Raw genomic sequence first — 17,932 nt, forward strand, 5'->3', positions numbered from 1 at the left:
TTCCAGTTCAATCAATGAAACTAAAATAAATATATTTAGAATTACTAGTCGTATACCTAGAAATTATATATTTTAAAGAGAAACTATTATGCATCTGCCAAAAAAGCTCGGCGCGCTGTTGAATAAATAAAGTGTAAAATGGTAAATACTTCAGTACTCACCAGACCAAGGCTGTCTCCTGTACCGCAGCTTCTTGCCATTCCGCCGTATCAACTTGGACGAACTGTCCGCGGCCTTCTTCCCATTGCCAGCGTTAGGTGACGACTCGTTGAAGTGATTGTTCACGTGTCTTTCCAACAATATCTGCAATTATATTACAATATTATTAACACGTGGCCCGAACATTGGCAAGTTACCCTAAACGTTCTTATTATAAGAGGGCACGGCAGTGCCATCGCCAAGTCGAGCAAAACGCCACGGCCATACAATCCTTTTCTAAAAGCCATTCAGGCTAAATATAGTGTATAGGAATCAAAACACTCGTAAAATCTAATAAAAATTTGGGAAATAATATTTATGCTAAAATCGTGATAATGTAAACATACAAACATATTACACACATATTCGAAAACAACCCTCCTTCGCAAGGCTGGTAAAAATTACACGATTTCAAAATTTTCAATTTACTGCTGCTACTAAGTAGCAGTGATTTAAAATACTTAATTCTTGATACATAGTGATCGCTTAAACGATAGGTATAACAAACAAATATTTTTTAAACATTTGTGTCTGTCTGCCCTATCTCCACAACGACTGAATCGATTGTGATGTGATTTTCAAAGGATTATTTAAATATGTAAGCCAAAAGAAAACAGTGGTATAAATTAATAAGCTTTAAGCCAATAAAATTATTTTTCAGTATTATTTTTTCAATTTGATCAAAAAATATTTTTTTTCTAAAATGACTGTTTCAACGACAAGACCATAATAATAAAAATATGCCTAGTCTTCACAACGGCTGAACCGATTGTGACGAGACTTTCACAGACAGACAGATAGGTAAATAAAAGATTATGCAAGAATTAGAAATCGAAAGTTTCGTATCAAAGGCTAATATCCTGTTGAATGCAGAATTCACACAAAATATAAGAAACGACAAAAAAATCTAAAATACATAAATAGACGAAAACCTTTCGAAATGCGACGAATTATTTTCAGTCATCGTTACACTTGTCAGATTTACCACTATACTTGGTTCAGATGTCCGAGAGATAGCTCAGCATCCGAGACGTCCATGAAGTTGATCGAAATAAATAAAACCAAATAAAATCGAAATAATTTGACCGACTGGTGAAAATACATATTTTATAACAAATTCTTCTTAAAATTTTTGGACGACTTCAAAAGCATCAAGATTTTTTAAAATTTATTTTTATCTTTACTAAAATAATATTTTGTTTGCAACATACAATAGTTTTCTTCAAATTCGAAATGTTGCATCTTCCCTAATGTAGAGTGCTTTTAACTATTTTCAACCGACTTCCAAAAAGGAGGAGGTTCTATATATGGCTGTTAATGTTTTTTGAATTTAAATGATGGATGATTTTGTCATACAAATTTAATGCAAATATTAAATAATAAATTTCTGAAGACTAGACTGTGATTTTTTAAACGAGAGGATAAAAAAATGAAAGCGGAGCCTTGTGGTAGTACTCCAGTGCGGTGCTAGTCGTCGCCCTTAGAACATAAAACACAACACAACTGTATTGTCCTTAAGGGATTTAAATAGTATAACATACCTTCTAGCAGCTATTATGATTTTGTTATAAGCAGTTAACAATTAAAGTTAGCCGCTGACGAAGACATTAATATGATCTGATACATCAGAAGATGACAACTTGTTCTCAAATCAAATAAAAACAATGCTGCAGATTAAAATCGACATTGTACATATCAAATTCAATCCAAGTCTCCATTAAGTTTTTATCGACAGACATAGTAAAGAGATGAGAAAAATTGTCTATACACATTAGGAATTCAAACAGCAGGAGTTGTTTAAAAGAGGAAGATACATTAAAACTGTTTAGAAATCACAATGAACATAATTAACTAAGGAAAGCCAATTTGAAAACAGTGACTTTAAAGAGCCACAACAAAGACGAAACAATATCTGTAACTCCGAATATGTAAACATGGTCACCTGACCTTTACAATGCGGAGTTATGAATACAAGCCCAAAAACTAGAAAATTCGAAAAACCAAAACGACAAACCGTCAAAACGATCAAAACAACAAAACCTCCCCCTGCAGTCCCCCGGTGAAATGAGCGCGTCATTGTGGAATCGTTTTGGCGATCTGCGTTCTGGCTCCTACAAACGTGAACAACGGACAAGGAACGTAATTGTACCTGAGTGGAGAATCTCCTGTCGCAGCTGTCGACGATGCATTTGAAGGGCTTGTTCCCGCCGTGCGACAGAGTGTGTCGCTCCAGCCACAGTCTAGAACACGACGGCTTGCCGCGCACTTTGCACTGCTCCCATAGACACACGTAGTTCTCCTTGCCCGCTTGTGATTCCACGTGGACAGTCTGAAGTTTCACATTGAAAAAGATTAATTTTCTTATGAAGGAATAAGGTCCCCCAAACAAGACCATAAGTAACAATCCGCATTGTATTGTAAAATAATTAAGCTACCTCCGCTAGCTGATAGTGTGCAATACAGTAATCTATTTACATTCGATAGATCAGTTAAATGAAGAAGTTAAAATGAAAGACAAAAATGTGTGGTAATAATAATTACCTGTAAATGGTCCAATAGGTCTGTATCGCTCTCCAACTCCCGTTTACAGTTCTCCCATAAACAGACTGTCACACTGGTGGTATCCGTGCTGGATGTCCTTCGATCATTTTCTGGCTTCGTGAGAGTTCTCGGCGGAAACCGCAATATTTTGGGCTGCTTTAGAATTGGGCTTTTCTGGCTACTCTGCGTTTCAATTGAGCTCACACTAATACTAAGAGATAAGGAGGAGTCTTCGTCACATTCCTTGCTAGTTTGCGAGTCACTCGGTGAATCAATAGATTTATCAGTCCCTATACCAGACTCCGACGACTCCGTGGTAGTACTACAAAAATTTGCTTCTATCACAGTATTTTGAACATTCGACGACACATCCTTTAAAACAGTAATTTGCGTAAAGATTGTTTCCTCTCTTCTAGCGACTTCCTCCACTTTCTTTAAATCGTCACTTGTACTCTCCACTTTAGAATCGTTCTTTAGTTCCTCGTTCTGTATGTTTTCTTTCTCCGCTTTTCCGATCGCGAATTCTTCAAGCTTTTCCGAACAACTACTAACTTGTGCAAAAGGCCTCGAGAATTTATTAGAATCTAATGGAACAATATTATTATTAACAGTTTTAGACAGCCATGGAATATCACACTTAAAATTTCTCACTTCACTTAATTCTGGTTCCTTAACAGTACTACTAGGCGGTTCCGTCCCCTGAATCGGGTTGTCCGGCGGCTTCACTGGAGCTATGGGTATACTGCTCGTGTGTAGCATTTGATTAGTAAAGTTCGTAACGATAGGGGGAGGGTGGTGGACAATTGGATTTGAGCACGTTATTTGCGAAGTCGGAGTGGAGCCGGTACTCGTATAGCTCCACGTCTCTTTGACGTTCATATTTGGCACAGAAGTCACGATAAATCCAGGTTGGGGTACTAAAACAGGATGACTTAGGTTCACAGTGTAATTGGGTTTTTGCTGAACTGTCATTCCAACAGGCTGCAGTCCTGGGATGTTTTTGTTCATCACTGGTATTGAATGACTAGTGACAGGGCCAGGTTTGTTTGCGGGTGTATATGTGGGTTGAACCGTATTCGCAAGTTTTAACAAGGTTCCATTAAAAAGAAATTGTGCAGCCTGTTGGTTATGTATGTGGTCTTGCCTCTGTGGGCCCATTTGCGGCGCTTGAGGGAGAACGAAATTTGGCATTTTCGCCATTAAATTCGGTATTTGTAATACAGTCCCATTGATATTTTGCATCAGTGGAAAAACAAATTGACCATTTAACTTCGTTGGGCTCGAAACGTTAACATTTGGTCGATTAAAAGCAATATTACCTTGCTGGTTTAAAGTTTGAGCGGGTAATCCATTCTGAGGTATTCTTAACGCAGTCAACATCATGTTCGGCGGTACGGCAACAAATGATGCCAAATTATTGTTAGGTGTTACAGTACCGTTACAGGGCTGCGATAGATTAATTTGGTGACAGTTTTGGAGATTTGCTACAGGTACATTTATATTCCCAAGATTTCCATTAACAGTCATAGAGACTTGGCGAACTCCGTTTGGAATATTCATTTTTGGTGCTGGACTCGCTTCGCCAGGAGTACTTATCGGTGGATTTTGTGTTTGGTTTGTACAGTTTTGTTTTTGTAATTGGACCTGTTTTAGGTTATTAGCTTTGGACCAAGTTAAATTTTTGCTATTTGCGATACAAGCTGATGATTTACGGTTAGTCCGCTTATTCGGCTGCGTATTCTTTTTAACGGGCTCCTTTTTAGTTGATGTTGGTTTATTTATTAGATTAAGGTTATTAGAACCACATGTGACTCCATTCATTCTGCTATCTAACTTAGTGGTGGAACTAACCACGCCATTGTATTTCATAGGGTCTGGTTTGACAGGCGATTGTTTTTTTGGCGACTGACTGATGCATACTGCGGGTGCGATTCTAATTCCAAGTAATTCGCTCGAACTCGGTATTGGAGCTTTAGGTTTGTTCAAGTTTGCCATTGTACTAGCTGATGGTCCCTGAGTCATTTTTAAGTTTCGTTTTTTATTGTCGTTCAAACCGTTCAAATATCCCATGTTCTTTTCTTTATTGTACGTTTCTATTCCGTGCCGGATATCCATTAAACCGTTCATCGTATGCGTTCCTTTGTTGCCCTTAGCTTTGCTGCATTCTTTCATACCATTGAGAGGTGTAACGGATGATGTCGTTTTAGGTAAATCTGTTTTTGAGGAGTTTGCGCTGACTGGTGTTGATTGGCTGACCGGATCTTTCGTTGCCTCAGATTGTTTTCCGACATCGAGCAGGACTTTCGGACTCAAAGTTTGCGATAAGTACGAGATATACTTTTCGAGGTCGTGGGTGACACCGTTTTTGGGTAGGCACTTTTTTTTGGTGTCACCGTTACTAGTGACCGTGTTGGAGTCTCGCTTGACGCCATTCTGCGGCTTCATTTTATGGTTAAAGTACTCGGTAATGCGGCGGTGAATGGGCGGGTTGGGGCGGCGGAGAGGCGCGGGCTGAGCCGCGAGGCGCGGTCTCGGTGCCGGCGGCGCCGGCTCGCTCGCCCAAGGCGGCATGCGCGCGTCCGCGCCCTCCTCGCTCGTGCTGCAGCCCGACTCGGGACTCCGGGGCGAGCGCGGCTCAGTGATGTCGCTGCCGCTGCAGCCGCCGCTCTCCGTCGGACTCAGCACCGCCACACCACTGGAAACAGAGAAAAACATAATTACTCGTTGAGCTCATAATACTAGTTCGCAATGTTACGACTACAGATGTGTTTACTATTACGTTAGAATTATTCTCGTGGTATTGGATAACGTTCCTAGTGTAATGACGATCAGCTGTTGATTGCTCGTAATCGATCACACGCGAAGATAGAGCGTGCAGGCGAGCGCGCGGCGGCGGGCGCGTCGCAAGGTGCATTGCCCTGCCGCCGGCCGCCGAGTGCCGGCCCGGTCCGGTGCGGTGACGCAACGCGGCGCGTCGCTGCACTGACCGACCGACGAACGCCCGTCGCAACTCCGATGCGCATCACAATCATTATTTTCGGCTTGTGACATTCACGGCACGTAATTCAAATCTTATTATAAATGCCCTGTGACGAACGACGGAATAACTATTCTTTTCCACAAAGAAGTGTGAAACGGTTCAACTCAAGTGAGCACTCGCCGAAGTATGCAGGACTTGATGTTACAAGTTTTGTATTTTCAATTTTGTACTTTCATCGTGATCAATATCCATCACGACAGATACAGCTTTAACAAATTACTTGGTATGGTGATGATGTTTAAATAGGCAGCTTTATCGAAATTATTTTTATAAGATGTGATACTCATGGTCATGAATAATGAGGCGCTCAAAAGAGGAAATTTCCATATCTCAATGTTAGTTGTGGTCATCAACGAACGTTATTTAAAAAAACTAATACCTAATATCGTCTAAAATGTCGAGTTATGTGTTAAGGAAATGAAAATATACATAAATAAATAATGGAATTAAAAACAAAATTGTGCATGTGTGCGCGCTCAGCTTTGTAGCTTATTATTCGGATCACTTTTTGCGGTGATTTTGTAGGGACGTAACTGAGCTATAGTATAAAATTATCATTGCCTATACCTACCTATTTGACAGTAACGCTACAATACTGACGAATTTATGAACTTACCAACCTAGATAATATTTACACAGGTGATCGCACAAGATAGATAATATTTATTCTGAAAGCATTCATTTGGTTAACTAGTTTTGGGATCTTTTGTTGACTAAATAATCCACAGGTAAAATGTTTAAGTAATAACCAAATCTTTGTGCATGTGCATCATGTATCTTATAACTTATAGTATAGAGTGCAAATTCCTTTGAAGGGGGGTTAAATAATATCGAGTTTCAATGTGTGGGTGGGGTGTCGCCGGGCTACAGGGCGCACCCTCCCTCGCCCTCCGCTAAGCCAGGCTACGCATACATAACTAAGATTTTATATTCCCCTTCCAACACTTCTTAGAGAGAAGCTTTGTCTCTAATTGACCTAATTTTTGTATAGACTTATCCCGTAAAGGCACGAACCGATTTTTATTGGGGAATCTTAATTAAATGTCAAAGATTCTTCATTTTCAAACTTGGCATTTATTCAACTTTAATTATGACATAATTAAACGAATATACCTTTTCAAGGTTTTATAGGTAGGTACCTTCCTAAAAAACAGAAGATGAAAATTGGTCAGCCTCCTAAACTCTACATATGCTTTTTGCGTAAGTTTGTTGAAAAATATAAGCCAACGATAAAAAACAGTATTTTCATTAACCCATGATCATAATCTAGACTTCACTTCTTGGAAAGAGTAGATCCAAGAAGAAGTTACTAGAGCTCCAGAAGAAAACTCCTGAATAACGTCTCGTTTCATTTTGAAGATTTTCGACAATTCCTCAGTGCCTCAAGACAAACGTCTTCGTTCAGTCCGTGTTACCGGTGATGACCTATGGCTCATACACTTGGTCGCTACTCGTAACTATCTAGAGGCCTCATTAAAAGGCTCTAAGAATTACTCAGCGGGCCATGGAACGAGCTATCAAATCATAAACAAGGAAATCCGCGTCAAGTCAAGAATTGCCAACACTCAGCTAGTGGCAAACATAAAGTTTATTTATTACAATATAACTCTAAAACTACTCAACCGATTGCAAAAATTCTTTCACCACTAAAAAGCTAGATTTTCATAGAGCAAAATCATGCCCGGATTCCCACGGGAACGAGAACTACGCGGCAAATACGGAACATACGGGGATTACTGACTACTACATGATAACGAAGTCATCAGTGATACCTACGCAGATGCAGTGCAGAGACGGAGCTAGTGCTGGGGGTTAGTGAGCGTATATTTTTTGCACGCGGAAAGCAAAAGTGGCCGTATGTAGGTGAGTAGTGATGCTGCAAGGTCGCGCGGGCGCCGATTTCGGGCGTCGACCCCGCGCCGCACTGCGCTGCGATCTTGGCACACCTCGTCTTGTCTTGCGCATTTACATTCAACGAAAGTATGCGATCGCGTATTTATTTCGCTCGCTCGCAATGTAAATAACTTTCGTTGTTTTTATTGCTTCTGAGCGAAAAGTACAATGTATCTATCTACTACATGTCTTCATTATTTTTACCTGTTACCTCAACATAATCGCTTATCGCTTAATCGATAAATCGCTTGGCGGTACGTCTTTGTCGGTACGGTGGTAACTAGCCACGGCCTAAGCCTCCCACCAGCCAGACCTGGACCAATTAAGAAAATCTCAATCGGCCCAACCGGGGAACGAACCCAGGATCTCCATTTTGTAAATCCACTGCGCATACCACTGCGCCACGGTGGCCGTCATAACAGGCATATAATATAAATAATTTATTAAAACAAACACAATAACTGGACTACAACATCAGTCCTACAGGTGGGGTTCGAACGCAAGACCAATCACTTCTAAGTCCGGCCCCGTGTATCTATTAAGCTCTATAATAGCTAACCCTTAAAGTTACGCAAACCGGCAACAGCGCGAAGGGCGGGGCGAGATGTTATCACATGACAAATTAACACTCACAGAACACCACAAGCGCTACCGGTGCTCGACGTTGACGTGACCGCCGAGTAGTGGACGTCAAGCCTGCTGCGATGGCGAGACCTCAAGTTTGCCAGCCTATATATCCTACCAGAGGTAAAAACGGTAGCCATTTAATGGGTTTGCACTGTGGTGACTTAGTAAGATAGCAGGTTTCTTTCCTTCCTTTAAGGGTCCGGACTCATCCAAACTCCAGACTCCAGAGGAATTATCCAATATATTTTTTTAATATATTGGATAATTCCTCTGGAGTATGTATTTTTTTAATATTTTTCTCGGCATAATATGAAAAACCATGTCCCAGTAAGGAAAAACATCGTGAGGAAACCCGCCTACCTGATATTTTCTTAATGCTTTACTAATTAGTTTGCCAATCCGCATTGGGCCAGCGTGGTGGACTAATAGCCTAAGCTCTCTCATTCTGAGAGGAGGAAACTCGTGCTCTAACTGTTGAGCAGGAGTTTCCTCCTCTCAAAATAGTTAGCTTAGTTAGGTACTCCTACAATCAACGTCACGCGGAAACATCACGCGACACCGCGTAAGTGCTTCACGATATATGTTGTGTGGCGTAACGATACTCAACAATTCTAGGCATCGATCACAAAGCCATAGTAACTATAGTGGCGAATCATTGGTTAGAAAGATTGATATTATTTCACGATATCTATGCGTTGTAATGTTACTCGCAAAGAGAGAAATACGAATGCTAGCGACGATTCCTGTCTAAGACAATTAAGAAAAAAAGAAAAAAGAAAGAAAATATCTATATTGCTACCATTATGCCACACATTACAACTATTGTAGAATAATAAATATCCTGCGATATGTGGCATAACCTAGAAAAAATACCGACCGAATTGAGAACTTCCTCCTTTTTGAAGTCGGTTAAAAAGGTCCCAGCTCAGCATGTTGCTATATGCTCCCCGTATGCAAAAAAGCATACAGCGCAAATTTTCAGTTAGGACCCCGTTCCAAGTGCCATTAACAATGCACTAATCTTATTGCCATAATTATTATAAATTACAGTAACCATTTATCGCCTCGAAGGAAACTGTAATTCGCATTTGAGGCACTTTCCCTATGTAACTTTGACTAGGATAATATTGGAAAAATAATTAGAATCTTTGCAACAACTCTAGGACGGAACGTTGGATGGTAAAGGACAGAATAGTCAGAATTCAAGACAGATTAACACAACTGTCGGACTAATTTTATACGATAAATAATTTTAAGATCATTTGAAATCAGAACTAAAGCAAATAACTTCTCGTCATTAACCTTTGCATACAACTTTTTAAACCGACTTCCAAAAAGGAGGAGGTTTCTACGTACGTTACTTGCAATGATTCGATTTGTCTCATTCTTCTTTAATAGCGTGAATTTATCAATAGTATTAATCGAAAAACATTAAAAGATACACCTGACTTATAAATACCTACCACGGATATGACCACTAATAATTCTAAATAGATATTATATTCCAAAATAAACACCAAACTTACTCAAAGCGAGAGCTGTGGAACGTGAGTCAATATCACTACATAACGTATTACGTATAACGTTGTTGACATCAAATCTTAAATATAAATCTATGATCATTTCATTCATAGAAACTGTGTAGGTATACCTACTAGTACATAAACTACGTAGCAAACGAACGTGATAACGACGTGAGAGCGATGACGTAATTAAAACACCTCGTAACACCCGGGCCACGGAACTATCGGCTCACATCTATTCACGCGTACACGGACGCGTCATCTATGAGCGCATTCTGTTTATTCGCAAGGTATGAATGTTTTGTGTACCTTTAATCTGCATGGCATGAATCTTTTGTGTACCTTTTATCAGCATGGCATGAATGTTTTGTGTAGGTACCTTATATCAACATGAATGTTTTTGTACCTGCTTTATAAAGCCTTTGTTCTAGGTATTTCGCTATATTGCATACATAAATAAAGGACAAAATAAGTAAATCGAATTATAATAATCGTTAAAAACAATCAAACTAAGCATTTTTTTTTTTTTTTTTTTTTTTTTTAATAATAATAATAATCGTTTATTCTCTATAAAACCGTAACATAATAGGTAAAAATAGCTTAACACTATAATTAATGGATGAGTAACAGGTATCTAAACTAAGAAAGAACTTGTATTATAGATACCTGTGCTCTTCCCTGCTTAGATGTAACAATCTTATGTCACGTACAAAACATAGTAGCGTGTGTGTGTGTGTGTGTGTGGGTGTGTGTGTGTTTGGGTGTGTGTGTGTGCGTGTGTCTGCTTGTATGCTATAAATAAGAAGAAATAAATATATATATATATATATATATATATATATATATATATATATATATAAATAATACTTATTTTTCATTATCTAACATATATATATATATATATATATATATATATATATATATATATGTTAGATAATGAAAAATAAGTATTATTTCAGAATTGACAGCAGATTTTCAGTAGTAACATAGTCTAATTGTTGGAGCCAGTCATGTACTCTTCTTTTACACTGAAAAGAAGATAGTGAGTGAATTGAAAGAACTGCGTCAGCCTTATTATATATAAAACTTCCAAGAAAAGGGAAAAAATTATGGGAAAAAGATGTGTAGAATCTAGACGATTTGCAAATTCTGTTTTTGTTGCGTTTATTCTTTAATTTATTTATCAGAGCTTGGTCTACTGACTTTTCAAAATTATTTTGAGAACAAAAAGCTGTCGTACTGTGAGTACTCCACATTCTTTATACAGTGAGGTTGTTGGGTATCTGTAAGGAAGAAAATTACTAACTTTAAGAACAGCTCTCTGAGCACGCTCTAAGTTAAGAAGACGTGTCTTATTTACACCTCCCCATGAATCAATGCAATAAGTTAAAAGGGGTTCGCATAAAGTGAAGTACAACATTTTTAAAATCTTTTTGTCAGCTATGTGTCGTATATTTTTGAAGATGGCGATGAGCTTGCGGATTCTGCTTGTTAGATTGGATATATGAATATTAAAGGAAAGTTGGTTGTCAATGACTATTCCTAAGTATTTGATATGGTCTGATCTTTCCAAGAAGGAACATTTACACGTACTATTATTAATTGAATTAAGACATAGATTATTGTGGGCACGTATATTGAATTTTTCCATCGGTGGTTGTGAGGAATGTAGTAAGGTAAAAGAAAGATATTTTGTTTTCTCGGCATTACAACTTAAAAGATTAGTTCTTAACCAGGAAAGTACCAAGTTAAAGCCTTGCTGCGCATTATAGAAAACACTTTCCCAGCTTTGTCCCCAAAAAATAAGAGTAGTGTCATCAGCGAAAGTAATAATTAATAATATAATAAAAATAAAAATTTATACCAATATAGCATTAGTTTAAAAAAACGGATATAATAAACACTCTTTAACACTGTTCTGAAACCAATACATTTTTATTTTTGACGTTTTGACAGCACTTGTATCAAACAGTTAGAGCCTGCAACAACTTTCTTGAATCTGTAGCAGAAACCCATACAGTTTCATGTTTGACGTTTTGACGCACTTGTATCGAAGAGCGTTTAGTTAAGAGAGTTGCAACTCGTGGCCCCAGGGTTAGTACTGTTGGAAACTCCGTAGTGCAGCGAGCGTCACGCCAATTATCGGAAAATCTATGCAGTTTTACTCGGAAATGAACACAATTGAATTGCGTAGTCAGTCGCACGGCTTGTCTACCGTTTGCCGCATAGGATTTCCCAATACCAACTGGCTATTAGTATACTAAGTATAATTAAACGCTAGGAATACCACGCAATTACATTTTTGAGAATTATTCGAATATGTTTATTCATCCTTTTTTGATAAATACATATACATAAATAAAAAAATATAAGTTAATTTACAAAATTACACGGTGCAAGATTTACTAAATAACAGAATATTATGTTGATGATGATATTTATAATTTTTGTGAACTTTGTTTTGTTTATTGCAAATCTCTTGTAGATATATTAGTCGGAGTATACCTACAGGTGTACTCGTGTAAAGCGAAACTAAACTACTAAAACCAAATACTTATAGTAATTTAGATTTAGTACCAAATATGCAATGCCTATTGACTACAGCCTAACCAAAGAATGCATTATATTCTCACGGAAATCTATCGCATTCTATACATTGTGTGGCCGAAGGTTCTCAAATTCAATGTTTTTTTTTCGCTAGTATTTTTCTCGTTACGTATATAAAACATACTTTTTAACATAATTTGTTGATGAAAGCTCCAAGCGCAGGAGATGCATCAATCGCCCCCGGTCACGGCCCGCCGCCCGCCGCGCGCCGCCCGCCGGCCGGCAATGAGTGGGCGTACAAAAGCGCAAATGACACGTCACGCGCACATGTCCTGCACTCATGGCGGCCTTTGATTATTTATTCCGCCTAAACCAAGGGTGCACATACACATCCCATTAAAGAAACCCCCCTCCCCCCTCCTCCCCCGTGCACTTACTCACTATTGTAGTGTAGGCCTATTTTAGTATTGTTATCTTATTAAAGCGCCTGAAGTAATAATGAGATTAAATCGAAATTATAGGAGAAGAAAGAGAAAAAAAAGGTACATGACTCTAATAAAAATATTAAATTTAAGACATTGATAAATTATTATTAATTAGATCCAAATAGGACAGACCTTTAAATTTCAATTGAACATACCATTTTATAAAATTATTGTTCATATGCATTAGGTATAGTTATTTATAAGCTCCGAGGTATTTGAAAATGTGAAAATAGTTTTTAACTTTATATTTTAAAACGGTTGTCTTGTAGAAAAATTGTACATGATATGTATTGTTCAGTCATGCCTAACACCGTTACTGCTTCCGTTCTAAATATTAAACGGCTAAGATAAAATTTAAAACGGTAAAAGATGTACAATTCAACTACACATAATACGACTAAATATATCCTTCTAATTCATAATACTCTACAACAAAATATACTTACATTACTAACCAAAAGTTTAGTAAACTAAATTGTATGTTAAGTCCTTTTCATGAAAGAATTCCCCAAAAGTGTGTAAGGCGCTGTTTTTTAGTTCAAGTTTTAGCCGCTGGACTTCTTTCATTAAAAGGACTCTAATTTTGATTAATATTGTTCTAAAAGATAAAGTAGCAAGTATTTTTTCACAATCTGGTTAAATTCAAGAATATCTAATACGTATCCTTATTTGATTATTTCATTAAATAGCTCTGTTCTCATTAAATAGACTAGTATCAAAAAATTTGGTCATGATATTATAAGCAGCCAGAGCACATATTATAAGCACTCATGTTTTTAATTATTTAGAAACGAAACACAGTGACTAAGAGTTAAAGTCAAATTCATGGAAATAGTTTTAAACGCAAAACTAACTGAATGACAAGGTCAGTGGAATCGTAAAGTTTAACCAACAAGCATATAAGCATTGAACTGAATTGAGCAGGGAATCTTGAAAAATAAAATGTTTAAAAGGCATCCAATTAAAACAAAGCCGCAACTGTTGGGGTCGCAGAATGGAATATTATTTCGTTTGGAGCTGGAAATTGATCATCATGTCGGGACGGCCGGGGAATCCAATCCCTGTCAAATCTCGCATGGGGTTTTGTCGAAATAGGAACCCCGTAATATGTTATTTGAGCTTACAAAAATTATGTCGTTTTCTTTTATTACAAACGCTTGGTTAACTTTTTTTCCCTTACTTACATATTTCATGATAAAACTTAGCTCTTGAAATCCCTATTATAATAATCCTAATCCTCATATCTTCCTCAGGATTCTGACTAGGAAGCTCGTATTTTTTTATAGGCATGTATTAAGTACTTCTCCATAACTCCTGGTTGACGACTTTATAGGGTCATTACCAGACACCTTGTATATAGTAACTAAAATTAAAGTAACATTAAAGATACAATAACACATGAGGTTCAAAACCTAAACATCAGGTTGACGGACAAACAGAGGTGCTACACTTGCAAGACGCGTTTTTTCATTTTCTGCTTTATATGGACGACGATTTTCCACTGATAGTCAGGTACATCAATTATCCCTAACTATAAATAATAATAAGACATATTTCCAAGCTAAACCATGGTTGAAAAAGATGGTGGTAACAGATTTCAGGAATACAAAATGTAGGACAGTCCGGAAAGTGTCAAACGCGATGTCACCCTACAGGGACAGTGTATCCCGCGGCGCGACCCGCGTCCCACCGCGCGGACCGGGTCGGCCGCTACCCCATATTGGTATTGTTGCAGATTTAAAATAATACTAACATCGATGGCATAAAATATATATACAAAATAGTCTGTAGTATGCGCAAAACTTCGAGTCCACTCTGAACATGAGGCTTATGCCGAGTTATAATAGCTGCGCAGTTCGGTGTGTTGCAATATCAGAGCGGACTCCTTGTATACTTACGAGTAAGCAGGTGATGCTTTTATAAAAGCTGATTTTTTTTAACCGCTGATCCTACCGAGTAGGTACCATAGTCAAAGTATAAATCGTATTTATTTATATTTTATATGTCCCTAAACACTTAGCTTCGTGGTATGCAACAACATACATTGTACCGTCTTACGGTACATATGTCGCTGGTGGCATATCTGAATTGATATAGAAACTTGCTATCTCTCAAATCCACCAAGATCCACAACACAACTGCCATCATATTTATTTAAGGGTTTTCGTATAAACCTCAATCTTCTATTGCACCCCTTGGGATGAGCACCAATAGGTAGTCTGCAAAAATCCATTGGTTTAGCAATTTAGAAGTGAAAAAGTTACAGAGTTAATGACGCATTTATAACATCAATAACTATGGATAATAAAATAACACTTACTCGAATACTTTTATAGGATAATAAAAATAATAAAACTATGAAGGCTCCAAGCGGGCCCTTGGTTTGAAGATTTCCCACATATCATTTATAAAAATCCCGATAGCCAAACAAGTAACATGCCACTTCAGCCCAACTGACCCATTGTACAAAAGTAGCAAATTACAAGAGGGTAGCAAAATGTCCGCCATTACGCACCCTAGCGCAAGATAACAAGCCCATAGTGTCATAACATGGGGATTTGTAGAGGACCTTGCTGGGTTTTGGAAGTAGGTACGTTTTGTTTCTACAAAATACTCAAATAAACAATCGAAAAATATCTGCATATTACGAAACAAGGTCACTCAGCGGGCGATAGAGCGAGTTATGCTTGGGGTTTCTCTGCGTGATCGAATCAGTAATGAGGAGATTCGCAGACAGTCCAAAGTATATATAGCATCTAGTCGACCCCCACTAGGTGGATCGAGCCGAGGACATCCAGCGGGTTGCAGGGAGCCGCTGGATGCTGGCGGCTCGAGACCGTTGTGTTTGTAAGGCAAGAGGCCTATGTCCAGCAGTGAACGTTCATCGGCTGATAATGATGATGACGGTGATGAAACAAGAAATTTTACGTTTTTTTAGAAAAAGGTTTTATCGTATACTCAATTGTACATAGTAATTTTCAGAGAATAGCCGTGGCTGTATGCCATTTACGAGCAAGTCTCTATGATACTACAGAAGACGTCACCCGATTACACCTGTGGGAACACGGAGACACAATATAACGTATGTTACTCAGTGAAGATGTAACTTAAAATAAACAATCAAATGTTACCTCTATACATTATTAATGTAGATAAGCTTCAGTTAAAGTAGCATTTTACAGTGGTTATCCTCTGAATATCACTATGAAGATTGAAGCGATTCATGTCACAGAAAACGAGGTTCAACACACATTATATTATACGTTTACAATGTGTATCTTGTAACCTTGTACGTACAACAATAAACATGCCTATCCCAACGAAAAAGGCTTTAAGCGCTCCGAAGAAAATCTCCATCAAAAAAAAGAATACAAAACAAGCAAATACAACTTCCCAAGATCGAGTACACATCGAAATCGAAACGTTATGTCACCCGGCGTAATATTTACGTCGGTGCCCATTCATTAGCCTGAAAGTAAGTCGCGTGGCGTGAGAATCGTGTCAGGGCGAGGGAGGCGACCCCCCCTCTTTTTTCACTATGCGCTACCCTCCCGGACCACCCCGCGATTATTATGCTAAGCGTCTGACGGTTATCGTCGGGGTGAGTTTTTCGCGCATCTGCTATTTATTTTTACGCTTTATATTCATGGAATTGAGTTAAGAGTGCAGTTTCACTACCCGACAACACTTACTCTGCACAGCACGCGAGCATTCTCTGCAGGCGGTACAACGATTAATGAAATTACCCGTTTCCTTAATGCGGGTTTGTTCCACAATAAACGAATAAAGGAATTTTCAGCTGTTGAAAACTCATTCTTATAAAAATCTCCCGCATCAATCTATCAAACAAAAAAGTTTACTGAATGTGGGTCTTATTACGTTTCAGTAATCTTTCTCAATCCTTACATTAACTATCGACCAGTGAAAACACACCCTAACACCGCTCGTTCGCAGTTAGGAGACTGCCTTACACTTCATTACGCCGAGCTGCAAGCTTCTTTGTGCTGACTGGTTCACCATTATAACTCTTATGTCGACGGGATAGGGTCGAGTAAGGAAAAAAAAAAATAGGTTAGTAAGCGCACCCCGCGTATCGCCAAACGCCTGTTCGATTGAATTTTGTGCGAAGTTTCTTTTAAAATTGTTCCCAGTGTTGAAGTCGTAAAAGGATTTTCAATGAAATAATAACATTTTGATTTACGAAAGGGGGACATACGAGTAGGTATAAAACATATTAATATCGATGTTGTTGTGTGATTTTGAAACTTTATAGTTCACCATTAAATCTACAGTTTATCTTAGCACACAACCTTCCATCTTCACCAGACCAATAAATGACCGTGTCGGCTGCATACAATGCAAATACGTTAATACATTTCTTGCGTATTTATTTTAAATAATAGTGATAGATACTTATAGAGTTCTGAGAGGATTTCAAACGTGCCTACGAATACATTGCTCATAATCGTATCATTCTTTCTTCTCGAACTTAATTTCCTTCGAAATGCCATCAGGTTGCCAGTAAGAGAATCAACGTGATAGTTGTCAGGGATCGCAAACGCTTTTACGGTTACGGAAATTTCAAAATGTCACTTCCCCGCTGCAAGCTACGGACGCGACGGCGTTAAATTCAGTTTGAATCCAATCAACGTTGGCGAAATGTAAAATCGTAACGTTCTTTGCGGCAGAGAAGTTTGCGTGTGCCTTATAATGTATTTAATTCTCAGTTTAACAATAATGAACTAAACAATGTATATATAACAATTTGTACTGTAGTGTATTTTTATAATAAGTATTTTAGTATAATTCAACGTCATAGAATCAACACTTAAGGATGCTCAAATTTCATAGTTAAATTTAGAGTTAGGCGGGGCCAGTTGAGCTTAGAGCGCTGCCGTATGTATTTTTCGATGGTTGATTGCGTAGAGAGCAAATCGAATAAATTTTTCAATAACAAATTTTCTCAAAATAAATTCAGTTTCCAATGAATAACTTAATTTCATAAAGCAGAAACAATGGCGCAGCGAAGACGTTTGTGCCAGCGACGCCTCTTCCGGCCGCGTCTGGTCAGGAAATAG

The 17,932-nt window shown here is 38.1% G+C and overlaps 1 protein-coding gene across 4 annotated transcripts in view; it reads right to left on the reverse strand.

Moving 5' to 3' along the window:
- LOC112046764 (zinc finger protein jing homolog) overlaps positions 1-17,932 on the reverse strand; it is a 201,555-nt gene that overhangs the window by 13,572 nt on the left and 170,051 nt on the right. For all 4 annotated transcript variants that reach the window (XM_024083540.2, XM_024083550.2, XM_052882064.1 and 1 more), the window contains exons 2-4: positions 2,740-5,434; positions 2,348-2,527; positions 162-303 (exon numbers count right to left, since the gene is read on the reverse strand). In XM_024083540.2, coding sequence (XP_023939308.2) covers positions 162-303; positions 2,348-2,527; positions 2,740-5,434 — 3,017 coding nt within the window. The remainder of the gene's footprint in view (positions 1-161; positions 304-2,347; positions 2,528-2,739; positions 5,435-17,932) is intronic.

The sequence above is a fragment of the Bicyclus anynana genome, chromosome 6, assembly GCF_947172395.1.
Source record: "Bicyclus anynana chromosome 6, ilBicAnyn1.1, whole genome shotgun sequence".
Taxonomy (NCBI): Eukaryota; Metazoa; Arthropoda; class Insecta; order Lepidoptera; family Nymphalidae; genus Bicyclus; species Bicyclus anynana.